General features: G+C 39.2%; 2 protein-coding genes across 10 annotated transcripts in view; both read right to left on the reverse strand.

Annotated features, from left to right (window-relative positions):
- Positions 1–24,894, reverse strand: part of DNM3 (dynamin 3) — a 641,139-nt gene that overhangs the window by 19,751 nt on the left and 596,494 nt on the right. For 7 of the 9 annotated variants that reach the window (XM_040263496.1, XM_040263493.1, XM_040263497.1 and 4 more), the window contains 3 exons: positions 20,261–20,425; positions 10,648–10,874; positions 9,815–10,051 (listed from right to left, as the gene is read on the reverse strand). In XM_040263496.1, the coding sequence (XP_040119430.1) occupies positions 9,815–10,051; positions 10,648–10,874; positions 20,261–20,425 (629 nt within the window). Of the gene's footprint in view, positions 1–1,021; positions 4,897–9,814; positions 10,052–10,647; positions 10,875–20,260; positions 20,426–24,894 lie in introns of those variants that run through there. The other 2 variants (XM_040263498.1, XM_040263494.1) reach the window with 1 other exon arrangement.
- LOC120880247 (glycine cleavage system H protein, mitochondrial-like) lies at positions 19,385–19,880 on the reverse strand. The gene has a single exon (XM_040263499.1). It carries the CDS (start codon positions 19,878–19,880, stop codon positions 19,422–19,424), a length of 459 nt encoding a protein of 152 aa, XP_040119433.1. The 3' UTR covers positions 19,385–19,421.

The following is a 24,894-nucleotide window of genomic DNA, read 5'->3' on the forward strand; positions in this document are numbered from 1 at the left end:
TACAAAAAACTGCCATCATCTTGGAGAAATAGTTCACAAAATATGCTTTTAGGAAAACACTGCTGTAATGACCATGGGAGCTGTGCTCAAGAAGAGGGCTGGGGAGAGAAGCTAGAATGTTTACAAATGAGAGGCTCTCATTTCTACATATATCTGTCTGTAACCATCACTGAGAGGATGGGCAAAGGCAGATGTAATTTATATTTCCCCTCTTCTAGAAGGGATCAAAAAAGTTTACAGTTTTGTTCCTCCACACCCCCACAGAATTTTAGACCAAGGGATCTCAAAGCATCTCTGTTCTCGCTCACAGAAAACTGTTTTGAATAATCTTGTACGTGGATGGGGCCAAAAAACCAGAACATTTTCTTCTGATTATTACCTCATCCGGCGGGCCTGCCAAACACAGCTAGAAGGCAGGTGTCCGACAGAAGTAACCAACGGAAGACCGTCCTATATAATTGGGTGTAGTGACTAACTTAGAGACAAAAGGGATCAGAAGGATGGGGGTACAAAACAGGAACGCAATGAGAACGCAGTAAAGACAAATGTCCTAAAACCTTGCCTTTCTGCTTTAGCATCGCTTTCTGGACTGGAGACGGTGGTCAGCACTACCTTCGTTATTCTAGCTGCATATTTTTGTATCCCAAAATGCACTTTAATAAGTGGTATGAAATCCACAGACAAAAATGTAAAGGTTAACTTTAATGATAAAAATAACAACATATAGACAGAAACCTGAACAGTCTACAGAGACTGGGAAAGCATTTGTAAGTTGCAAAGATTCCCTGTGACCCTCAAGAATATTTTGCTGAGACCTCTTGCTGTACAGGGAAGGGAACAACACAGTAACAGTGGTTATTGGTATGAATGCCCCACGTGCTGTTCAGTCACAAGACTGAATAAACAATACATATCAAATGGAAAGGGTCCTGGGTTGAAGGAGGCGAGGATAGTTAAAAAAAGAGGGAAATCTACAAGATGTCATCAATCACACACTGAAGATTTAAGCAAAAGCAAGAAACACGATTTCAACATGTTTATTCAAAGATACGGAGCTTCAAAATGAATTTCCAAATACTTATTAGTTTTAGAATATTAAGATGGTAATGGGGTAGTTTAGAGTGTTTAAAATATTAAAACAAATCAAGCAATCATATCAACAACCCTCATCACAGATCCTTAAACTGAACTGGAGAGCATTTAAGTAGGTTAATCAAAGTCCACTGATGAATTGCAGGGATTTTTATGGTCCATTAATTTCAGTCCTGAGAGTTCTGATACTACTACTATTACAGCTAAAACTATAACTTTTCTTTCTTTCAAAGGATGTGTACAGCATGGATTTATTGTGACTTTAGACCCAGTTACGCGGAGGGAAATTACTGCAGTGGTTTCTCTAGTTAACACATTTACTAACGTTTCCTTAATTTTCCACCCCAAGAGGCAATAATTAAGGTAGCATTGGCCTCACATGAAGTTTTATTATTTTAGTTATTAAAATACTTTCCAATACTGCTAAGAAGTAAAAAGAAATTCTAGTTGTTTTAAAAATAAGTAGACGTTTTCCTCATTTTTATAGCTTTACTCCATGAATGGTGGTCTAAAAGGCAAAGCAGAGTGCAGACTTTCTGGTGAAAACACTTGCGCACGAGACTAGGAGGAGATTTATTTGAGGGAAAAGCTGTATTCACTCTTAAAATTGGCTTCAAAAGCAATCTTAATATAAAATTTAAAAATGCACATGGTACAGAATATACCTTACATAATTATCCATTTCCAAGTGGAATAATTCCATTTTAGATTCTCTCGGCTGCTAAATATCTTTTAAAAAGGCTTTCCCATCTCCTCTTATCATAAAAAGTCTCATGCTAGATGAATGTAAAATATACTGAAATGTAGATAAAGCTGCTCATGAAAATCTGAAACTTAATACAGGTATCTATTTACATGGTGGAGGCAACTGGCATATTTGATTGTAAAATAAGATTATTTTCCAAATCATATTCAGAGCCACCTGAGGTTTCCTTTCTCTTGGGTTTCAAAATTGCCAATGACGCCTGGGGATTCACTTGTGGTGATATATCTAGTTGGTGGTTATCTAGTCTTTCCCTTATTCTCTCTTTCTCAAAAACAAAACAAAAACAGAAAAAGGATAAAGTTTACTCCTAAATTTTATATTAACCTACACATTTACTGGGTTCCCATAACAGCAGCAAGAACAGTATTATCCCATTTTTCAGTGTTTAATCCCAATGGGGAAAAATGCTGACTTTACGAAGATTTGGAATTCTCCATGTGTCTAAGCAATTAAAATCAAGAAGGCCTGGCCTTGTCATTGTCCATGAGCAATTGAGAATTTTGCCATTTACCATTTTGATTAAGCATCTTTCCCCCTGGTCCTTGGATAGAATGTGTTCTTTCTACAGTTCATGTGAGCTGATAATTTTGGCTGGAAAACAGGAGTGGACAGTTCCTGGTGTTTATGGGGATGGTTAAAAAATAATTTCAGAAATTAGAGCACTCGTTGTTTGTGGATTTGCCTACCATGTGGCTCTGATGCCTGAAAAGTAGCCAGAAAGAAAAGAAAGTATTGTGCCATGATGAGCCTGCCTCTGTTCTTTGTGGCTTTTGACACTGCCCTCCATAGGAATTCAATTTCTGGTCAGAGTTGCCACGTGAGCTTAAACTTTATCTAAATACTGGTAATGTGGCATCAGTACACAGGCAGATTCTTACAAACCCAGTGTCTTTCCAACATGCCCCCCACCCCCCACCTCCTCTCCTACATTTAAAAATACTGGCTAGACTAAAAGTGTAATATTCTTTTGGAAACAGCATTGGGTAAGCCAGATGGATTTCATTTGGCAACTAAAGGGTGTAAATATATGTTTAGATTCAGAGGTTCCCCTAGACAATGGTTACAAGATGTTGGCTACAGTAAGCTGAGGGTTTCAATGTAGGGCATTTAAAAATTCTATATTTAAGCAGCAATAAAATTATGACAAGTAGACCAGAGCCATCAAACCCTCAGTTAAATCCTCAGTTCCTCTCTCATACAACTGGAGGTAGGCATATAATACATATTCTGAGTGAAAAATGCAGCATTTACATTTTCATGTTTAATTTCCTGGCTATTTATTGGCTGAAGTGGCTCTAGTAAGCTAAATTTCACTTCTGATTTTTTCCTCGTAACTGATAAATCAGAGCGAGGAAGAAGTGTCCAGCAGCTCATTCTTGGAGCTGGCTGCTTACAGAAAATTTAGAGGCGAAAGAGCCATGGATCATGCTGTGCCATGAATCTCTGAAGTCACTGAAAAACACGCCATCTGACCATAACTGCCTGAAAATGAAAAATCGTTCCCCGTAAAACCGTTCTTTTCTTACAGTGAGGGAAACAAAAGAGGGCGGTGATGAAACAGAAGTACTAGCTTGTGTGCGTCTGCAAGACTGTGGGTCTGCTTACACTGGGTAGAATTGTTTTCTTTTCTTTCAGCTGACATCAACTTGTATGTAGGAACATTCAGCAGATTCCAGCTGGTGACAGTTGGCTGCTGACGGGCTACAGGACGAATAACAATTATTGACTGTGCGGTTTTCACTGGACAGTGGCTCTTGTGCCAGACTCCAGTCTTGGCTGTTTTCCTCGATCAGGTGAAACCAGGGGCAGACGGGCTACCCTTAAACTCAGAAAGGCTTTCCCTTCGTTGTTGAAGCTTAGCAATGTAGAGCCCCAAACAAGAACAATGACAGAGCTATTTGCTATTATTTGTTGTGAGACGTGGAAGAAGTTGTTTCGTTAACTCATTGCCAGTTACCATGGGGCTGAGGTGATATATGGTCTATTGTTATATTTATTGCCCTGCTTTCTGTCTGCATTTCTGTTGTTCGTACTGTCTCATGTAGATTCTTTCTTATTTTCCTTTTTCTTGTGCCCTCCTGCAATATCAGATGTTTGAAAAAGTAAGATAAGGGGCACATTAAAAATTTTAAAGCAATCTGAAATCTACCTTGACACAGCCATAATGCTCCCACATTCCTGAGCCTGACCTAAACAGACTGCCACTCATTCTGGACTGTGGTGGGATGGAGATATTTGTGTAAAGTAACTCAAGTTTGCTAGACCCAAGAAGGAAACCATCGGACTAATTTACTTCCACTCGAACTAGAATGAAACCAAGACCCTGAAGAAAGAAAACCTTTGACATAAACCATTGATCCACTCTAGTGAGTTAATATGTTACAACCAGAATCATTGTGGTATTTGAATGATTTTGATGAAATATTTAATAGAGAGGCTCAAATAAAATTAAAAGACATTTTCTTTAGTGAACATCTTGTGGCCAAATTTCTATATTCATGAAAATATATTAAGCATCATGACAACTCATGGTAAACCTACAACAAATTATTAATTACATTTGGAGTTTCAGTAACAAATTCTGTGACATAGTAGCCTCACGATATGCCTCAAAAATAAAGAATCAGAAAGAATGCCTTTGAAGGTGTTTCTAGTCTCAGCAATTATACTTTGTAAAAATCCTTGCTTGACTTTTAAATCCAGTTGCTAAATATAAAAACTGTTCCCTGAAAAATCAGAACACCTAATCATAAATTTATCTGTTTGTTCTTTAAAGGAGAAAGATGGTGAGGAAAATAGAAAGCTCATGGCTTAAATCAGAAATCACAAGATGAATTAATCATTCGTCCAAAGACACTCAGCTGCTAAAAGAAGTCATGCTTTTAGAGGGCTGTTGAGGAGGGAGTAAGTCAGGATGTTTCCAGAACATGACTGCTGAGGAGTCAGACACAGGCTAGTCCCACAAGTTGCTTAACTGTCCGTGAACCCTGAGCCCACGACTTCAAGGCTCGGCAGCTTCATCCTTCATGGCACCAAACCTTGATATTAGGGATGCAAAGACACACTCATAAGAATCACAGGTTTTCTCTTATTCAAAATTTGGGGGACTGGCTAAAAACAAAACGAAACAGGGGAGCCTTATCCCTAGGCAAAAGGGATTCTGTGTTACCTGTCAGTTAAATCAATGCATAAAATACATACGCATAAAAGAGATACGGTACAGAAGACATCAAGGTCAACCATTTAAAACAAGATTAAAGAGAATCAAAGGGCTTTTACCTCTGTAAAGAAAAGAAAATGCATGCATGGACTGTCTCTTCACATAAAGAACTGATTTATCTTTTGCTATGGTTAGTTGAACCATGAATTACTGAGAATGTGGGGCTGAGAGGAGACTCTCAAGGTGCTCCATGTAAAGTCAGGGAAACTAAGTCTTGGAAAGAATGCAAGTGGGAGGCCCTGGGGTAATCTTAATGCTATTCCAGGGCTGTCCCCGCAAGGCAGGGACCCCAGTATCACCATGGGCCTCCCCAGAGACTCTTTCTGTGCAGCACTCTTGACATTCATGCTGTGTTTCTGTCATGTGAATGAGCTGGAGTAAAAGCTAACCTTTCCTCTGATTCACTTGTGTCACTTTTAAAAGACACCATCAGACTTGGTGACAGGGGGTGGTTAAGAGAAAGGACTTCTATTTTAAAAAAAGTTTTTCTTTAAAAAATAGAAGACTGGGTGATGAGGTAAGTGAAGTCTGCTTTTCCTTGGATAGAGACCCTTCCTCCCACCCTTATCCCCTTTTGACCGTTGCAAAATAGCTTAGTCCAAGGAAAGGGGAGAAGACAAATGAATAAAATAATGCCAGAGTCACCGTTGCCAGGAAAAACATACTTTGATTCAGTTAATTTGTTCTGTTAATGTCAAAGGCTGTGATTCCCAATTAGCTAATTTTAAGAAGCTCTAACAGAAAATAGCTACATCAGCCCTAAACTTAGTGTTTGGTCAAATATTAGGATCTTCAAGTAAAAGAATAGGGCCCCTAAAGAGGTACTGATGTCTGTTTAAGAATATCGTGCTAAACAAGGACATGACTAAATGGGGTTTTCCAACTGGGTTTTAGCCCCTCCAGAGAAGCTGATGGAGGTGAGAGAGGAGGGGGACACATGAAAACTTCTAGCAACAGAAAATGTTCCCCAAGTCAGATTTGTGTACAGTCAGCTTTCTAATGGTAGAATCATCCCTGTTGGTGAGCCTCTTTGGGACAGAAATGCTTCCCTAGTTCAGGAGGAATTAATTAAAGCAGGCATGTAGTTTGCAATATTTCTAGCTCCCTCACTGAAAGGCTCCATGCACATAAACCAGAACAGCTTGAGCAGCTGAGAAAACCTGGGCCAAAAATGACTCCACCAGCCTCTCTCCTTCCTCTTCCTTTACATTGACTCGGAGAGATACAATAATAATCACTTAAAAAAAACCCAAAAAACACCCAGAACACTCATGGTTTCTGTACAACTGTAAGCACTTTCATTATGTCTGAATAGGGTCATAATAAATATATGCGCTTAAGGGTGAAGATCACAACGTGCTAATGAAATTGTGAATTATCCAGAAGAAAACTAAGCACGGGCACACAATGGCAGAATCTTTTGCTGCTAAAAGTTCAGTTTCTGCCTTTGGAACATTAAAGCCCAACAGGGAGCTGGTGGGGTACCCCTTGTGCTGTCTTGTCATATTATGAGTTTCTGGTTTCAGATAAAAAGGGGAGAAAGGGCCCTTAAGAAAGCAAAGGACTGGGGAAAAAAATTAAATTTCCTTCTCGGAAAGCTAAGGGTTGGTTTTCTGAAGATGATGGATAATGGCATTTCAAGTTTTTTAGATTTTAATAGAGAAAATGGAGGCAAGTCATGGAGGGAAAAGAGAATACATAAATAAATAGAACAAGGTGAAGTTTCCACAAGAATTCCCTCAACTTTTTCTTTCTTTCTTTCTATCTCTGTCTCTCTTTCCTTTCCTCTCTCTTTCTTTTTTTGAAATCTTAAACCTCATTTCTGGCTTGCATTTGGTAGGATTCCCGCTCTGGCTTTTATTAAAAACAGACATTATGTGGTCAGAATTCTCCATCTAAAGCTAAACTTTAATAGGCATAAGGATCCTGACAGAGTCTTTCTTGCTGTCTCTCAGGTGACCACCCCCCTGCCCCTCCAGGGATTTCCCTCCCAATGCGCAGAACTGGCGCTGAAACTCGAAGGCTCAGCAGAAAACAACCAACTTTCCTCTTTTACTCAGAACTCTCATTTCTGTTTTACATTTGAGACTCTTTGCAAGGCCAGATCAAATTAATTCTGGCTCTAACTTGAGAATACTCTAAAAATTTTGAGTAACACAACCGTTGTCCTATAAATTCCCGAGTGCAGACGACTAAAACCTGGAGGTTTCCCTCTCCAGCTCAGGCTCTGGAGGCCGATTCCTGCCGGCTACCCTCTGTGAGTGAGCTCAGAAATACCAAGGGCAACTCCACCTGGCTTAACAAATCAATTTAGCGTTCAGCAGTATCTCTGAAGGGTATTGGCAAGCCAGCTTATCTGAACCCAAGAGGTGAAGCAGCCAAGCGAGCAGGGAAAGACATGCACTTTCATTCCTGAAGACAGGCATCCCCAGGTTGCTCTGGTTCCTTCTTATAGCTAAACAGACAAAATAGCTGACTTCAAGGCTCCTGTGTGGGACTCTAACAGCCCTCCTCCAATGGCCTCCATACATTCTTGGCACAATGGCAGACCTTTTCCCAGTCAATTTTAAGTTTCCTAAAACAATCATTTAATTTTGCTTATAAGTGAGGCTCAGCACTGACCTTTATGCTTGATTACCTGGAAGGGACAGTCTTTTGAATGCTGCAGTACAGAAGTTCTCAAGGGGAGGGAGATTAACTCCCCCAAACCAGTGACAATATCTGGAATCATTTTCAGTGGTCACAACTCAGTGAGTGCAACTGACATCCAGTGGGTAGAGGCCACGATGCTGCTAAACGTCCTAAAATGCCCAGCACGACCCGCTCAACAAAAACGTCCATAGCGCTGAGGTGGAGAAATCCTAACATTATGGTTAGGAGACTCGGCTCTGGAGTCAGACTGCTTGGTGTTGAAGCCCAACTCTGTTAGGGCCTGGTTGAGTGCCTTGGGTAAACAGCTTAACCTCTGCATCTAGTCTGTAAAATGGACAATCACCTAACTCGTGGCGTTGTTGTGAGCATGAAACAAAAATGAACCTGCAAAGCTCTCAGGACAATGCCTAGCATACATTGTGGTGGTGGTGGTTTAGTCACTAAGTTGTGTCTGACTCTTTTGTGACCCTATGGACAGTAACCCACTGGGCCCCTCCATCCATGGGATTTCCCAGGCAAGAATACTGGAGTGGGTTGCCATTTCCTTCTTCAGTGGGTCTTCTCAACCCAGGGATCGAACTTGGGTCTCCTGCATTGCAGGCATATTCTTTACTGACTGAGCCACCAGAGGCAGACACAACTAAAGCGACTGAGCACGCACGCCCGCAAAGCAAACATTGAGAGCTCAATAGATATTATCATTTTTATTATCAATACTAGAATTTAGCTCAGTTCCAAGTCCTCAGTATAAATCAAATTTACTGAGGTTAGAGGAAAAAAAAACTGGTTTGAGAGTACACATATCCTCTCTGATGGGGACCACAATGGTGATGGTAATAACATCCACCGTGATTTACAGTTGATGAGACTCATTCAAATACCCCATCTCATATGATTTGGGCAACAACCTTGCTGAGTCTTTATTTCATAGATGAGGAACTCGTGGCTCAGTCTGAGTTGCCCAAGACCTGTGGCAAATCAAATCTGATTTCACATTCTCTTCTATTCCTCTACACCTCCCTTTGTTTAGTGGTTTAGGATGCCCCTTCTTCTCTTCACTACACCCAACAGCCCTGAACATTTAAATAAATGTAAGCACTGTAATTAGAGGGTGAGGTGACTCAGACTTCATAGGTGGGCAGAAATCACTTCTCTTTTGACAGTACAAGCATAGTAAGGTTTTCCTTCATGGAGTATACAAATATTTTAATCCTCTGAATTGAACTTCTAAAAAATTAGCTTTCTCTATGGGTTATTTTCTTTCCTTTTTAAATTTCTGATGTTGAAAAAAAAAAACAAAACCCTAATTCCCTGTATTTTCAAAATCTCTAATTAATATATTGACTGTAAATGTATGAAGGTGAGACTATAGTTTCAACTATATGTGGTGTACATGATTTCAAGTTTCAGTTAGTTATTAGCTATCTTGTTTCACAATTAAGCCTGAAAATCTGCTTATAAATGTCAAAATGTATTATTCAAATGTACAATGTTCTGTTTTATTTATTGTCAGTGACCGCATACAGCAGTCATATGTCTGTGTTAAAATAAAAAACAATTGCAGATGAATCAGCCAGATTTTTACTCAGCCTACATTAAAGTTAGTGACATTGGGCTTAAGGGTCAAAGTTTGGAGGGCAGATGGATAATATTCCTTGAAGTCAGAGGTTTTATAGAATTCCTCTGGTAATAGAAGAGGCTAGGCCTTAGCCTGTGATGCTCTGGTGACCTAGGGAGCACACAGCTTGCAGCAAACCAGCCACTGGCTCTTTCATTTCAAAGCTCTCTGTCAAATTCTACAAACAGCTGCCAAAATGTCATTCATCTGGACCTAAGCTTCTGTGGTTCATTTAGTTTGTGCCAGTAGAGAAAGGAGAGTGTAGTCCATATATTGGTTTCTAAATGGAGTCATGGGCTCAGCAGTCTTCCTATGATTCCTCTCCAGGGGGAGGGGGTACCGCAAACGTGTAGGACAGTATCTTTGCCCTTTTCTTTTCCAAATCAATTTTGTCTGTCATGCTATAAGAGAACCCACGAGCATCCCACCCCCAACCCCCCTACTTGGCCGCGTGCAGAACACTCACCTCGGGACGCTGGGAGGGGCCCTGGTGGGCCGAGATGGAACCTGCGGAGGTGTCCCGAACGAGTCACTGCTGTTGGGGAAAGGAGGTAATGGGCCTGGCCGGAATGGCACTGGCGGCGCCCCTGAGTGGGGTCCCGGGGAGGGGATGGCGGGTGCGGGTCCCCGGCCAGACGTGGGTCGTGGGAGAGGTGCACTCAGCGTCGGCCTCCTCTGGGTGGTGGGGCTTGGAGGGGGGGACCTGGGGACAGAGAGACAGCAGTTTGCCCATCCTCCTTTCCATCAGAAGTTATCCTTAAAAAATATGTTATAATTGACTACATTTTAAAAAGTACTGTCTGACTAACTCAGATACACATTAGGGATATTATAAAAGGGTAAAAGGTGAAAGGAAGTTTCCTTCCCCACCCCTTCCTCTGTGGAGACAACCAGTATCTTTTCCTGGGTATCCTTTTTATCTATATTCTATAATATCTTCTCTCTCTCTCGTGTATATATATATATATATATATTTGTGTGTGTGTGTGTGTGTGCATAAATTGCTTTTTTGTACACAACATTGTACAACTTAAATTTTTTTAAGCTTCACATTAACTGGACTGTCTTTTCACTTCAGTACTTATTCTTTTTAATGGCTGTATAACATGCCATTGTCCAGGTATATTTTGCTTGTTTTTGAAAGGAGCTGAGACTATCTGACTCTCTCTTTCCCTCCTGAACTTAAATATTCCTTTTCCTCTTTTTGCTTTAGGTTCATATTGGTTTAGGGAAGCACATTCGGAAAATGACTCTGGACAAGCTGGGAGGCCTCTGGCATTGGGGGCACCATCTTCCTACCTGCGGGAATGCTGGATCCAGGAGTCGTCCACAGGTGGTGGTGCGGGCGTGAACGTCGTGGCCGTGTTGATGTCGCCGATGACCACAAGGGCTTCTTTAAGGGCCTGGTACATTCGAAGCATCTCGTCCCGGCGCTGAGCCTGCTCTGCAGATTCCTCCATCAGGGTATTTTGGTCCTCTGAAGAATATAACTGTGCTAGGAGCTCGGAATTTATGAAATCTTTAACCTGTCGAGTCACCGCAGAAAAGTGAAAAATGGAAATGAATGAGTGACTGAATGATAAACTGGTTCAAAGCCTGTGGACAAAGTCCACAAAAGTTCTCTCTGGGAAAGGGGACCCATCATGCATGTTTACTCTTCTTTCTTCATGAGTCTCCGATGCCAATAACAGTTTTCCTCTCTGTCTTATGGCTGTTAATACTAAAGAAAAACAGCTAGTTGAAAAGAGGGCCAAACCTCGCTATCGTCACAACAAGGCCTATTGGTTGTACAAGCATTTCTGCAATGTTGTCTGTGGCTGCTTGGTTTATAGACAAGGGAAAGTGCCAGCAGGTAAGTGGTGGTATTTTCAACAGGAAACAATGATGTAGGGAAACTTACGTAGTAACACAAGCTATGCATTCCTTGGTATTTCAGCCCTTTACCTATCTTTTACCAAAAATCACTGGAATACTATTAAGACCCCAGGTTTCCATGTTGTCTCAAAAGTGTAATTAGTACCAGTAAGAGAATATTTATTAAATATAGAATCATATATAATTATGCAAGTTCATTTACAAAAAAAGTGATACATTCTCTGGTTTCCAGAGCTTAACAGTGATGAAGACTGACATAAGGTTCCATAGTTAACCTTATATGACATAAAGTTCCATATAAGAAAACAAATTAAAATATGACCAATTCATGTGAGTCTTTGGGGAGGGGCATTTTGTGGCAGGATGAGAATGGAAAGGATGCGTTGTCACATAGCCTTGAGGGAGAGAGAATCAATACCTGTATTTCATCAAGTCTAAGATACCCCTGATTTTGAGACACACCCTTTTATGTGCCACTAAGAAAGGAAAACCACCATCAACAAAACTACGACAGAATGCCAAGGTATCACTGAGTGTCACATGCATCTTCGTGTCAGAAATGTTCAATGTGGAAAAAAGTGAATGTGAGAATCAATGAAATCCAATGTGTCTTCACAAGTTATCTGATTTAATTCTCACTGCATATATATGAAGCATGTATTATTATCCCAGTTTTACAGATGAAGGAACTGAATGAAGCTGAGAGGTTAAGTAACTCGCCCAAAGTCACACACATTAAGTTGAACCCCACATCTTCAGACTTGTCTAGTGCTCTTTTCCATGACCCCCCTGCCTCACTTTGAGTGACTAGAAAAGATAATTTACAGTTAAGCGTCATGATTATAGTGTGGTACACAAGTATGCCGCTTAACTCAAGCCTAGAAGAATAAACCAACTTGGATTTTTCAATGCCTCTGTTAAGAGAAAGGTAACACTTATCTAGAGTCACTGGATCTATGAAAGGCCAAAAGCGAGGATATTTAATTGTTACAAATTCAAGCAGACAACAGAACACCTGTCAGATGCTCAAGATTCCTGGGTTGTAGTTAAATTTTTTAACTACGAGATGACAAGATTCTAAAACACATAACTTCACTATTTTTTAAAGGTATCAAACCATGTGAATGATTCTACTAATCAGAGAATTCAGCTAAATCACAGCTCTGTTGTGAAATAAATAAACACTGTTCTCTGTACATAGTCTGTAAACCAGGAGTGATTTAAATGTAGAAGCAATCTAATACATAAGATGTATCCAGGCAACTGTCTGGTGGAAGGGGAAGTTTATGTGTGATAGCTGTAGAAGGTAAATTTGGCCAGGTAACCTGGGGCCAGATGTGAAGGCCTTGAAAGCCAGGGAAAAGTATTTGAACTTTATCCATTTGGCAATGGGGAGCCATGGAAGGCTTTTAAAGCAAGTAAATGAAATAATAAAAGAGAGTTTTAGGAAAGTCAATCTGGCTGTGATTGGAAAAGAATTTGCAAGAGTGGTAGTAGAGATAAAGAATTCTGTCAGAAGACCACTGCAGATTTATGGAATGATAAGGGTTTAATTTAGCAAGGTTGCTGTGGAATAGAAAATATGGGCACAGATAAATGATATTAAAAGGAAAAACCAGCTGGACCTGGTGCTGTTTGGATATGAGAGGCAAGGAAGAAAGGAACAAAGACCCTTCAAGCATTGAAGTTTGGGTGAGTGGAAGTCAAGGAAAGTCAAGTTTAGTGAAAAGACAGTAAATTTGGCTTAAGAACTGTTCTCCTCCTTGAAGATTTATTTACTGCTAAACACACTTGCAGGTACCCAAGGAGTCATACACGTTTGCACAAATCTTCCACTATGAGGTGTGTAAGTACTTGGAGAGATGGTGTGACTCCAAACTCAAAACCAGACAAGTTTCCTGGCATTGACCATCAGTTGGGTTAAGCTCTTTTGAAGCTTTACATCTTCCTGGAGTATCACTTAGAATCTATTAAACACAATTTAAAAGAAGGTCCTTCCAAGAATAGATTTAAAGCAGATCTGAATTAAGAAGCAACTGTCAAACAAACCATGAAATAAAATAATAAGAGCCTGCTTTGGTATTCTGATCAAAGATCTGCCTTGAATCAACTCTTCCACATCAAAATGTTACACATTAAAACCTGCCTACTATCCAATAGATTTGGCAATGTCCTGAAATAATATGAATAATTTTTAGCATAAGAGAAAGTGGCAATATATCACAGTGGTTAAGGGAATATTCTTTGGAATGAGACAGCTCAAAATTTGAGTCCTACAGGACTTCCCTGCTGGTCCAGTGGTTAAGACTCCATGCTTCCAATGTAGGGGTACAGGTTCGATCACTGGTTGGGGAACTAAGATCCCACAAGCCACGTGTCACAGTCCAAAAATGAATTTGAGTCCTAGCTCTAACATTTATTGTTCTTGGACAAAAAACTTAACATTTTTGAGTTTCAGATTCCTGATCTGCAAAATGAGGTTAAGGGTAGGAGCTGCCTCAAGAGTTGGTATAAGAAAAAAAAAAAAGAGTTGGTGTAAGGATTCAGTGAAATAGTGAATACATATTGCCTAGCATGATGCCAGGGCTTCACTGGTAGCCCAGATGGTAAAGAATCCACTTGCAATGAGGGAGACCTGGTTTTGATCCCTTGGTCAGGAAGATCCCCTGGAGAAGGGAAGGCTACCCACTCAAGTATTCTTGCCTGGAGAATTCCATGGACAGAGGAGCCTGGTAGGCTTGATGCCTAGCATTTAGGCAGTGCTCCATCAACAAAAGCTATTCTTTGTTAGTATAAGGTCTAAATTGGGATTACGTATGCAGAGGTAGGCAGCTAGGGCAATAGTGCCAGCATCAAGTGACACAGTTCATGTAGAGCGAAGTTAACATTTATTTTGCACCTAAGAAAATTTAAAACTCTTCTCCTCCTGCTAGCCTCACTTTGTAATGCTATAACTGGAACAAAGGTAGGGGGGACTTTGGGGAGTTTCCAGACACTTCAGGGACTTTCTGAGCAGTTTGTATGTCAATTGTACAAATGTTTAAATCAAGGATTCTGCACAATTGGAGGCCAAGTGGACCCCTTTTAAATGATAGCATTGAGAAAATACCTTACAGAACATAACCTATACTAATTATACTTGCATGTGAGATTTGAAAGAATCTTTACGCCTTTAATTATAACACCTTATAACCTATACATCTTTGTGAGGTTCACCAAAAAATTCTCACGCACAAAGCCTCATTCCAGTTCAAACTCCACAGGCTAGATAAACAGGCATTACTGCGCCATGTCGTTCTGCTCAGTGTAAAGGAATGTGAGGTCATTAAAAACGTTCCACATGTTTTCTTCTCTTTCTGACTTTAACCCTTCTCTAGCAACCTGCAGTATTTTTGAATCTTTAACTTTCTTCTTTGTCTTTATTACTAAAACCATTTAAAGCCTTCACAAATAGAAGAGATATTTATAGAATTTTCATATAATTCAGTTACTTAGAAGACCATTTCCTTAAAACCTTTTTGTTTCGAGACGGGAGGGGCCACAGAATGGCACAGTGATAAGTTTCATTCACATGAATACACCTATAAAAACTTAATTAAGAAGTTTAATTGTGTTCAGCTTTAGAGAGGGGCTTGGTTAGAATTTATAGATTCTTTGGGATCTCACAATTCTCTCATTTCTACTTAAGACTGCTTTCCATTTCCCAGGGATTTCATTTTGGTAAGGACCAACCAAGTTTTCCTTTGAAAAGGAATATCCTTTGACTCACAAAGGTTGAGCAAAGAAGATGGGCAGAAAAAAGTACATACTGTATGATTCCAAAGTTCCAGTATAGGCAGAACTAATCTATGATGTAAAGCAGGAGAGTTACCCTTGGTGGTGAGTGATGGTGGTGGGTGGAGAGGAGCAAAAGTGGGGCTTGTGAGGCTTCTGGGTCTTAGTTGGGATCTGTTTCTTGAGCAGGATACAGAATTCTTGACTGGTGGAAATAAATTAGTTCTCTGGTATTTAAGATGTTCTTTCCCTTCAAATAATGAACATTTAAAATAAGACTCTACTTCATACACATTAAAGTTACAATAAGTTGTGAAACTAGGGCACATGTTACTAATTTTCCACCAAAGGGCCAATGGGCAAGGAGAGTGAAAGTAGACCTTTAGGGGTCCAGGGGTAAAGGCTCCAAGTGTGAAATGCCTCTAGGTTTCATATTTGGTTCTTAAAATGTTTCATAAAACTTTACATTCTATTTTGTATTAGCTGGGTTTGTTTGACTACGAGGAGCAATGTTTTAAATTATTTACTAGTTAAGATTCAAAACATTGTTTCTCGTATTCAAACAAACCCTAATCAAATTTTCAAGTAAAATGAACCCTCTGGGAAGACAACCTATGTATATGCTATGGGGATCAGAGCCCACTCCCCTAGTTTGATAAGACTGACTTAGAACGTTCTAAACCTTGCCACATGCACTCTCTGGTGGTGGACTGGAGAGAATATCAGACCATGAATGAGAAGACGTGGAGGTGGATTTTAGTCATGATTCTGCCACCGCCAGCTGTGTGATCTTGGGCAAGTCACTTAGCCTCTTGGGGCCTCAACTTCTTCATCTGAAACTGAACAAAATCATGAGAACCCAACAGGTGGCTGTCCTATGGGTTCAAACACAGACTTATGTGCCGCCTTGCCACTGATACTTTTCAAATAAAGCTGGATTCACTTTCTTGATTCTCTGATCGAGAACTTCTGGTAGTGTGAGCTAGAAGAAGAGGGCATCAAGATGTGCTTGCTATGTGGTGTCATATGTGTGTTTTCTTTAAAGTCTCAAACAAAACTGAGTCGTTTTGCCTGTAGCCTGTCCAGAAAAACTGCCTGTCATAAACTTGCTATTTCTTTGTGCCGCTGTTACCTGGTATGTTTAAGCAATGAAACAGCTGCTGCATTTCAATAGACAAAGGCTTACAGTATGTCTGAGGCGAGGCATTTATTGCTGGCTTTAAACTTCTTAAACAATTCCATATGGAGACTTGAGTGGCAGAACACTTAATGTAAACTTTCAAAGGAAACTGCCCACCAAATTCTGAACTTTATGAAAGTTGGCTGAAACATATTCGTTTTCAGAAGGCAGAGTAGCCATTCCCATTTCAGAGAGGAAAGGCCACAGCCTGGCTTTCAATAGTGATAGTTAACAAATAGAGGACCCGGTTTTAGGCATTTATCGGTTCTGCAGGAACAACTAGCTTTTTCACCCACAACCATTTATAGAAAAGCAGGGTTAAGTAGATGGAATTCAGAATGAGGAGTCAAACTATTTATTTTTCTTGTTATGATTCTATGATTAATTCTCTCACTTGAAGATCTCTTCACTTTAAGTTAAAAAAAAAATCAACACATATGTATGACACAGTGCTGGGTGTTCAGTGTGTTTCTGTTTCTTGTACTCAAAAGGGTGCTTTTGGAATAAACAAAAAGGGGTCAGACGATCTGTACCATAAGATGTCATAAGAATATATTTTTTTAAAAAGTGATGTGTGTTTTTACATATACATAATTATACATATAAATTTATATTATACACACACACATATATAAAACTATATACTTTCATTTTTGTTCTTCAGTCATTAAGTCATGTCCAACTCTGCGACCCCATGGACTGTAGCACACCAGGCTCCATTGGGCTCTCCTGGCAAAAATATTGGAGTGGGTTGCCATTTCCTTCTCCAGGGGATCTTCCCAGACCAGGGACTGAACCTGCATTTTCTGCACTGGCATATGGATTCTTTGCCACTGAGCCACCAGGGAAGCTCTATATGCTTTTACATATATGGTAAAAATGTGGATAAAATAATATCCAAACGAAAGCAATCATCCTAGATGTATAAAACTATTTTCTGGTAGATATGAAAAATTATATTCAAACAAAGAGAGCCATAACATCATAAGAAGCCAGCATTACATAATGTTTTCACTTTCTCCACATTCCTATCAATCTCTGCTGCAAGGTTTGACCTTGGAGATCAACTCTTAATTGAAGTCTTCTTTCTCAGGACTCTTCTGTGAGGTCTCCTTGAGGACAATCAGCAGAACTTCACTTCCATGGATAATACCCTTAGGTAGGGGTTTTGCCATCTCATAAAGCAAGTGAGTGGTGAGGGGTAAGGGCAATTATCCTCATGTTTCTTTGTGTGTGTGTGTTTCTTGAGAAGGTGAAAGTAGGATAGATCTGCAATCAGTTTTTTTCCCCCTTTTGACTAATTTATGTCAAGCCACTCCTCACAGCTATAGACAGGAAGTGCTATTTCCTGTGCTGATGATTTAATATAGTGCAGAGCAGAGCAGCGTTTGAACTGATGGCAGCACTAATGACTCTCGGTAAAACAGTGAAAAGATAAATGATTCTTAATCAGGAAAATGTTTAAATAAGCAAGTGCCTGGATTCCACAGCAAAACAACCTGAACTCATTTAAGTGAAGTTAAGAGGGTAATTTGAAAAATACACAGACTATTTGTTTAGTACTTTATATTTTTCAAAATGGCATAGAGTCACATTTATTATGTTCTCTGACAATTCTGGGGGGCAGCTCAGGGTTCCTAGTGTAGTTTTAGAAGTGACTGACTTCAGCCTAGAGGGGCCAAATGATTTGCTTCAGGTCACACAGCAGGCCATTGACTAAGCTTAAGTATATAATTTATAGTTTCCAATATATTTCCAATACATTGCTTACCTGCTGCTGATACTTCAAAGCATTCTACTCACCTTGTTTGAATAAATGAAATGTGTATGAAAATAAAGTGAGTTAAAAACAAGATTGCTCATGTGACTAGGGTCTTCAAGTCAAGGAGCTCATACATCATGAATAACAAACTGTCAAACTTAGAATTTTGAAAGGAATCTTAATATATGAATAATGGTTATTTCAATTCTTTAGTAGGCAGCCATATTAGTTCCTTACAACTATACTTTTCATTGTATTAATATTCCATATATACTGTCTTGGGGAACAAATAACTAAGCCAGATACCTTTTTATGATTCATATTTTATATATGGAGGAAGTAGAAAGACACAAAGGATTGACTCAGTTTAAATCTAGACAGTGTATTAAAAAGCAGAGATATCACTTTCCAACAAAGGTCCGTATAGTCAAAGCTATGGTTTTTCAGTAGTCATGTACTGATGTGAGAGTTGGACAGTAAAGAAGGGTGAGTACTGAAGAACTGATGCTTTTGAACTGTGGTGCTGGAGAAGACTCTTGAGAGTTCCTTGGATAGCAAGGAGATCAAACCAGTCAATCCTAAAGGATATCAACCCTAAATATTCATTGGAAGGACTGATGCTGAAGCTGAAGCTCCAATACTTTGGCTGTTTGGATACGAACAGCCGAGTCATTGAAAAAGACTCTGATGATGGGAAAGACTAAGGGCAGAAAGAGAAGGGGGCAACAGAGGTTGAGACGGTTGGATGGGATCATCGATTCAATAGACATGAGTAAGCAAACTCAGGGAGACAGTGAAAGACAGGGAAGCCTGGTGTCTGTAGTCCACGGGGTCACAAAGAGTAGGACATGACTGAGCGACTGAACAACAACAGAGTTTGTAACAGAACCAAGTATAGAATCCAGGTTTCTCCTGAATTCTAGGGTGGGGCTCTTTTGTGCTTTATCATCTAATTTTTGTTACAAGCAAATGCTAATAATATATTATTTAAATAAATATGTGTCCTTAGAAGATAACAAGGAATAAAATTGGTGTTGCATTTTTCAAGAATCAGAAAACCCTGCTATAAAACACCCCATTATAGCCTATCTTATCTAAAAGATAAGTTCTCAAATAAATTGCAGTATTATTTATAGTTTAGCAAAGTAGCTACCAAAAGAACCAAACCAGACCATGTAATTTAAGTATAATTTCCTGACTGCTGTAAAAATAACCATGAAAAGGGAAAGATTCTATGAAATATAGATCAATTACTTTGAGATCCTTGGTTCTATCATCTTACCTTAGAAGAGAAAAAGAAACTCATTTTGTATCCATGGGGATAGGGCAAAAAGCCCTTTTCTAGGTTAAAATAGTATTCTATAATTTTTAGACGGTGAGAAGAACCGTATTACCATATTCTGTATGAATATGTAGAAAAGAATAGATATCTTTTTTTGTTTTTGTTTTTGTTTCAAAGTAGTTTATTTAGGGGTTCCATTTTCACTCCTCAATAGATTTTATGTATTTCTCATATGCTTCTTCACTCATTAGTTCATCTAGTTCTGAAGGGTTACTGAATGTTATCTTGATCAGCCAACCATCTTCATAACAAGACTTGTTGACAAGTCCTGGATTTTCTGCTAGAGCTTCATTAATTTCAGTTACTTCTCCTGATAGAGGAGAATAGAGTTCACTAGCAGCTTTCACACTTTCCAAAGCACCAAACTCCTCTTGTTTGTTCAACTTTGTCCCAACTTCAGGCAGACTACAGTAAACAACATCTCCCAAAGCTTCCTGTGCAAAATTGCTGATTCCCACTGTTCCAACACCATTTTCTGTTGTTACCCATTCATGTTTTTCTGTGAATTTCCGCACCGACAGCAGGGCAGGGCCGGTGCGCGAGATGGCGCGCCTGCTGCCGACCGCGGCCCGCACGCTCCACACCGCCCGCAGCGCCATGTTCCCACTGAAAATAGATATCTTTTGCCTTTAATTTCAGAGTCTAGAAGCCAGGGTATCTGGTTTTATTCCTGGCTTTGCAACTAATTTACTCCTTGACTATAGTATTTTTGCTCTGCTTTATCATGAGCAAATTCACACCCTTCTAGAGGAGACAGCTAATAGGAAATACCAGTATACTGTAGCTAGAAGTTTTATGTTTTCTTTCCTAAATTCCCTTCCATTCAGTCAATTACCACTTGTAATGGAAAATGATAAGCCTGGGTAATAGGTGTTTTGACCATCCAGAAAACATCACAAAGAAGCTGAAGAGAGTGTGAGCAATTTCCACGCTAGTATGGGATTAGAAGTTAAAAATGAGACAGCTGATAAACACTTACATTATTGATCATAAGGTGCATTATTGTTTTGGGGATTAGGTCTCGGATACATTTGTTGATAATAGACATATAAGAGTCTACAAGGTTGCGAATGGTCTCCACTTGTCTCTCCAACTGTGGGTCCATAGAAAAGTTTTCTGCTTGGCCATTCTCATCATTTTCAGTCTAACAGAAAAGAAAGAAAAACAAGGATTATTTCACATTGATTCAGAAGAAAAAAAAATACCAGACATTATCATATGATTGACTTCTGTTTACTGAATTTGAAGTTGTACTACCAGATGGTAACATCTTTATCTTATCAAACAGCCAGTTATTCTGAAAAGAGATAGAACCATGCAGTTATTATTCTACCTTTAGCCTGCCACAATCAAGGGAAAGCAAAATACTGGGATTCTGAATGAATGTTTAGACAGACAATCAGATAAACAGTGCACCTAACAACATACCTCTAGAGAACAATGTAATCTTAAGCCATTTGCAAGTTGGCCAAAGAACTGAATCCAAATATCTGATGTAGATGTAAACCTCTGGGAGGGGTCTCCAGAGACTCTATAGATTAGAAATAACCTTGGTGTTGTTCTGGAACTCCTAGGTCTGCTCTGGAATGGATCAACACTTGGATCAGTCCAGATTTAAAACTAAATCTCCTAGGCCTGGCCTGGAGCCAAATAAGAGATATAGGGGATAATGCATCTTTCCATGCACTTGCTGGAATTTGTTCTATAAATTCATGCTTCTGTCATCACTACTAAAGGCTGGCTCCACTGTGGAAAACTTAGCGTTTTAACTTCCAACTTGTTATTCTTTGAATAAAACAGAATACATCCAAACACAAAGCATTTATTTGTGCAACATGAGAGAAGCATCTGTTTCCTATACTCTGCAACTTGAGTTAATTAATTTTGGCTTATCCACCAGAGGCTGGGCTGGGCATCTTCATCATTAAGGGCTGACCTGTTGGCTTGGCATTGAAATCAATTTAGAATAAATGGTCTCCATTTCAAGTCAGGTTGAACCATCTAAGCCCCAGAACATGATACAAATATTGTTAGTGGTCTGGCTACTTTCTAGCATTTGGAAAGATTTAATTACTAATGCAAAAAAAAAGGGGGATATAATTTATTGCTTCCAATGTGGACATGAAGTAATTTTCTTTGGAAATGTACCTACTTTGATCTGCCAGGTTTTTAATCATCCAATCCGTTCTCGGCAAAGCACTGTGCTGAATTGCTTAAATGGATCTATAAATAAGTGTTAACTTTGGATCAATACTTATGTGTGAAAGGCATATTTGTAGGCCACAAGATCAACAATAACAAAGATAGAAATTAGTTCTAAACATTTATATAGGCTTCTGTTGCTTTTCTAACACCTTAAAAATATTAAAATAATATGTGCTCACTCTAAAACACAACAGTTACTTTCCAAACCTAAAAGCCAAATCGCATACTTCATGATGACAACTGGAGGACATTTCTGAGGCATCTTACTGCTGCTGCAGCAAGAGAGGGGATTAGAAGTCTCAATAATGACAGTTGTTTCCCTATCCCTATACCATTTCTTTTTAAATGGTCTTTGGTCACTGAAAGAAGTAAATCAGGTAGTTCCTTACTTTTATTATTAATTTGTAATATAAGCACAATAGGATTTGGGATAAATAGGTAAAAAGCTAGGGTGATAAAGTTGTAAAGTGATAGAGGGAAGGTCAGCAAGGCAGTGAAAAAAACTTCTTCCCAGGGCATTAAAAACTACTGCAGATTGTGTGCCACACTAAGCTTAAATTCTAAGAATTGGTGGTAACTGCAATGTTGTCTTAACGGTATCGTATTTGAAAGTAAAATTTTAGGTTTAAACTCGGGCTTTATCAGGTACGGTTGTGTGGCCACACCTCACTTATTTAATGTAACTGAGACTCAGCTTCCCCATCTTTAAAATGGGGATACACAAGTTTTCTCTGGAAAACCTGTGTAAGTTAAATGAGATAATGCATATGAAGTAACCTAGCCAAGGGCCTTGTGGGTTCTCAATAATGTTAGTTTCTTTCTTTCCTTTCTGAATATTCATGGAATGAGTTAGAGAGCTGCTTGGTTCTCAACACACATTATGAAAATTTAAGTTGAAAAATTTGAGCACAAGACATTTTCAATTCAAGTAACATAAAAATAGCAAACTACTATTTTTAAATTGCCGTGTTTCCTACAAGCTAGTCTCTTTCCCTGGAATCCCCTCCTCCCATCTGTGAAGACCTTTTATCTTTTAAAAGTCAGCTTCACCATCACCTCTTCTAGACAAACTCCCAGTGGCCCTTAGACCCACCCTCACTCCCTGCACAGTACTTCATCTGCGTCTTGTACTACCATCTGTGATTTATATCCAGCCTAGTTATGCTTCTCCCACCACTAGACTCCAGGGTCTTGTTTAATTCTCCCTTCTCAGCAGCTAGCACAAAGCTAGCACAAAGACTCCAGGGTCTTGTTTAATTCTCCCTTCTCAGCAGCTAGCACAAAGCAGAGAAAGAGAAGGAGGAGGAGGAATTGACACTAAAAAGGCTTTGCTTAAATCAAGGAAGCTGCCTCAGTACATTTCAAGATCTCTAACATCAAAATTGGAGATGAGAGAAATCCCAGATGGATGAATTAGGATCCACTATGCAAAGAGTCGGACACGACTGAGCGACTGAGCTGAGCTGAACTGTACTACTTAATCATAGCGAAAGTGAAAGTAGTAGTCGCTGAGTCGCCTCAGACTCTTCGCGACCCCATGGACTGTAGCCCACCAGACTCCTCCACCCATGGGATTCTCTAGGCAAGAATACTGGATTAGGTTGTCATTCCCTTCTCCAGGGGATCTTCCTGACCCAAGGATCAAACCCAGGTCTCCTGCATTGCAGACAGATTCTTTACCATCTGAGTCACCAGGGAAGCCCTGATTATAGTGAAGATGATAAAATGACGATGAAATCATGTATATATCAAGTGAAAATACATGACCTACAGCTTTGCGAGGAAAACATCTTTTACATAAAGCAGTATATATCTCCATAATAGATAAAATGCATTTTAGTTCGTCTCTCTGACCTGAAACATATTGGGATTTTGCTGCTGTATTTAACAAAAGGGGATGATGCCATTTTAGCATCAACATACTTTCTCTGCCAGGAACATTTTTGAGCACTTACTGTGTTCTAGGTACTGTGCTAAACACTTTACATAGAAGATCCACACCACAACCTTAGGAGGTGGGTACCTCTGTTATCGTCAACTTAAGAGCATGCTGAGGCTCTGAGAGCTGAAGCGTTCAATAAATATAAGGTGAATATAATGTGAGGAGCTACGATGGTAGCTCAGCTGATAAAGAATCTGCCTGCAATGCAGGAGACCCCAGTTCGATTCCTGGTTCAGGAAGATCCCTGGAGAAGGGGTAGGCTACCCACTCCAGTATTCTTGGGCTTCCCTGGTGGCTCAGTCGGTAAAGAATCCGGCTGCAATGTGGGAGACCTGGGTTTGATCCTTGGATACAATGTGAAGCCAATTTCTACTTTTTCTTGGGTATAAAAAAAGTAAAAACTATTATGAAAAGGGGAAAAACTCATAATTTGTTAAATCAGTTTCACAGATAAAATAATAAATGTAAAAAGATTTTCTAGGAAAAGATGACATTTAAATACTTATAGTTGTAAAAATAAAAAATATGAATGAACCAAAGGAGAAAACTGGAATAAACAGTATTTATTAAAAGAACCTCTAGGAAAATGAAACACCAGGAAAATTATACCACCATTTCTATTTTCATATAGAAATACTAAATTTCCCCACTTTACTCTATACTTAACTTTTAGCTTTGCTTTAATTTTTGCCTATCAAAATATGCAAGACATTGATTTCCACTTTTTGAAACCAGCTGCAAGTAATAAGCAAAAAATTAGAGTGAATAGAGAACACTGAACAGTTCAATTCTCAACATTAAAAAAGAGAAGAAACGTTTCAGAATAACCAGTAAAATAATTAGAAATTCCCTTTAGGTTTTGGAAATCCTAGTAGATGTGTAGTTACATGCAAATCTTAACTACTCTGATAAGACCATGGGCATGATGGGGAGTCACAGAATTCAAGTTATGATTTTAGAAAGAAAGGAGTAATTGTCCCTTCTAATATGTCTAAGATGAATGGGGGAAATGTACATATGTAGAATTTTTTCTTTTCACCAAGTAACTGCAGAGAGCAAATGCTCCCTTAAGCAAATTCTCTATGATTCTCTTTTCTGTATGAATACTGTGTATGACTGTGTATTTTTTCTTTGTTTAAATTATAGGATTGCGATAGGATTCTTTGCAGTCTAAGCACTGAAGTGACAGCTGTTTATCATTATCCTCATCAAGGGAATGTAAAATAAAAATAGTAATTTGTCTCTGATGTTTGAGGCAAAAGAAGAATGGTCTGCAAACATTTAACCTTTTATGTGCAGGTTCATTGATTGCTGTTTACAAAATGTGAATAATATTGTGAAAATCAGCTTTCCTTTGAAAAATAACAATGGACAGGCCTTCCTATTGTAATTTTTTTTTCCTAAATAGCTTTTGAGAAATCTAATGCAATGTAAATAATCAAAAATAACAACTTAGAATTGCTTGT

Source organism: Oryx dammah, unplaced genomic scaffold (genome assembly GCF_014754425.2).
Source record: "Oryx dammah isolate SB20612 unplaced genomic scaffold, SCBI_Odam_1.1 HiC_scaffold_21, whole genome shotgun sequence".
NCBI classification, from domain to species: domain Eukaryota; kingdom Metazoa; phylum Chordata; class Mammalia; order Artiodactyla; family Bovidae; genus Oryx; species Oryx dammah.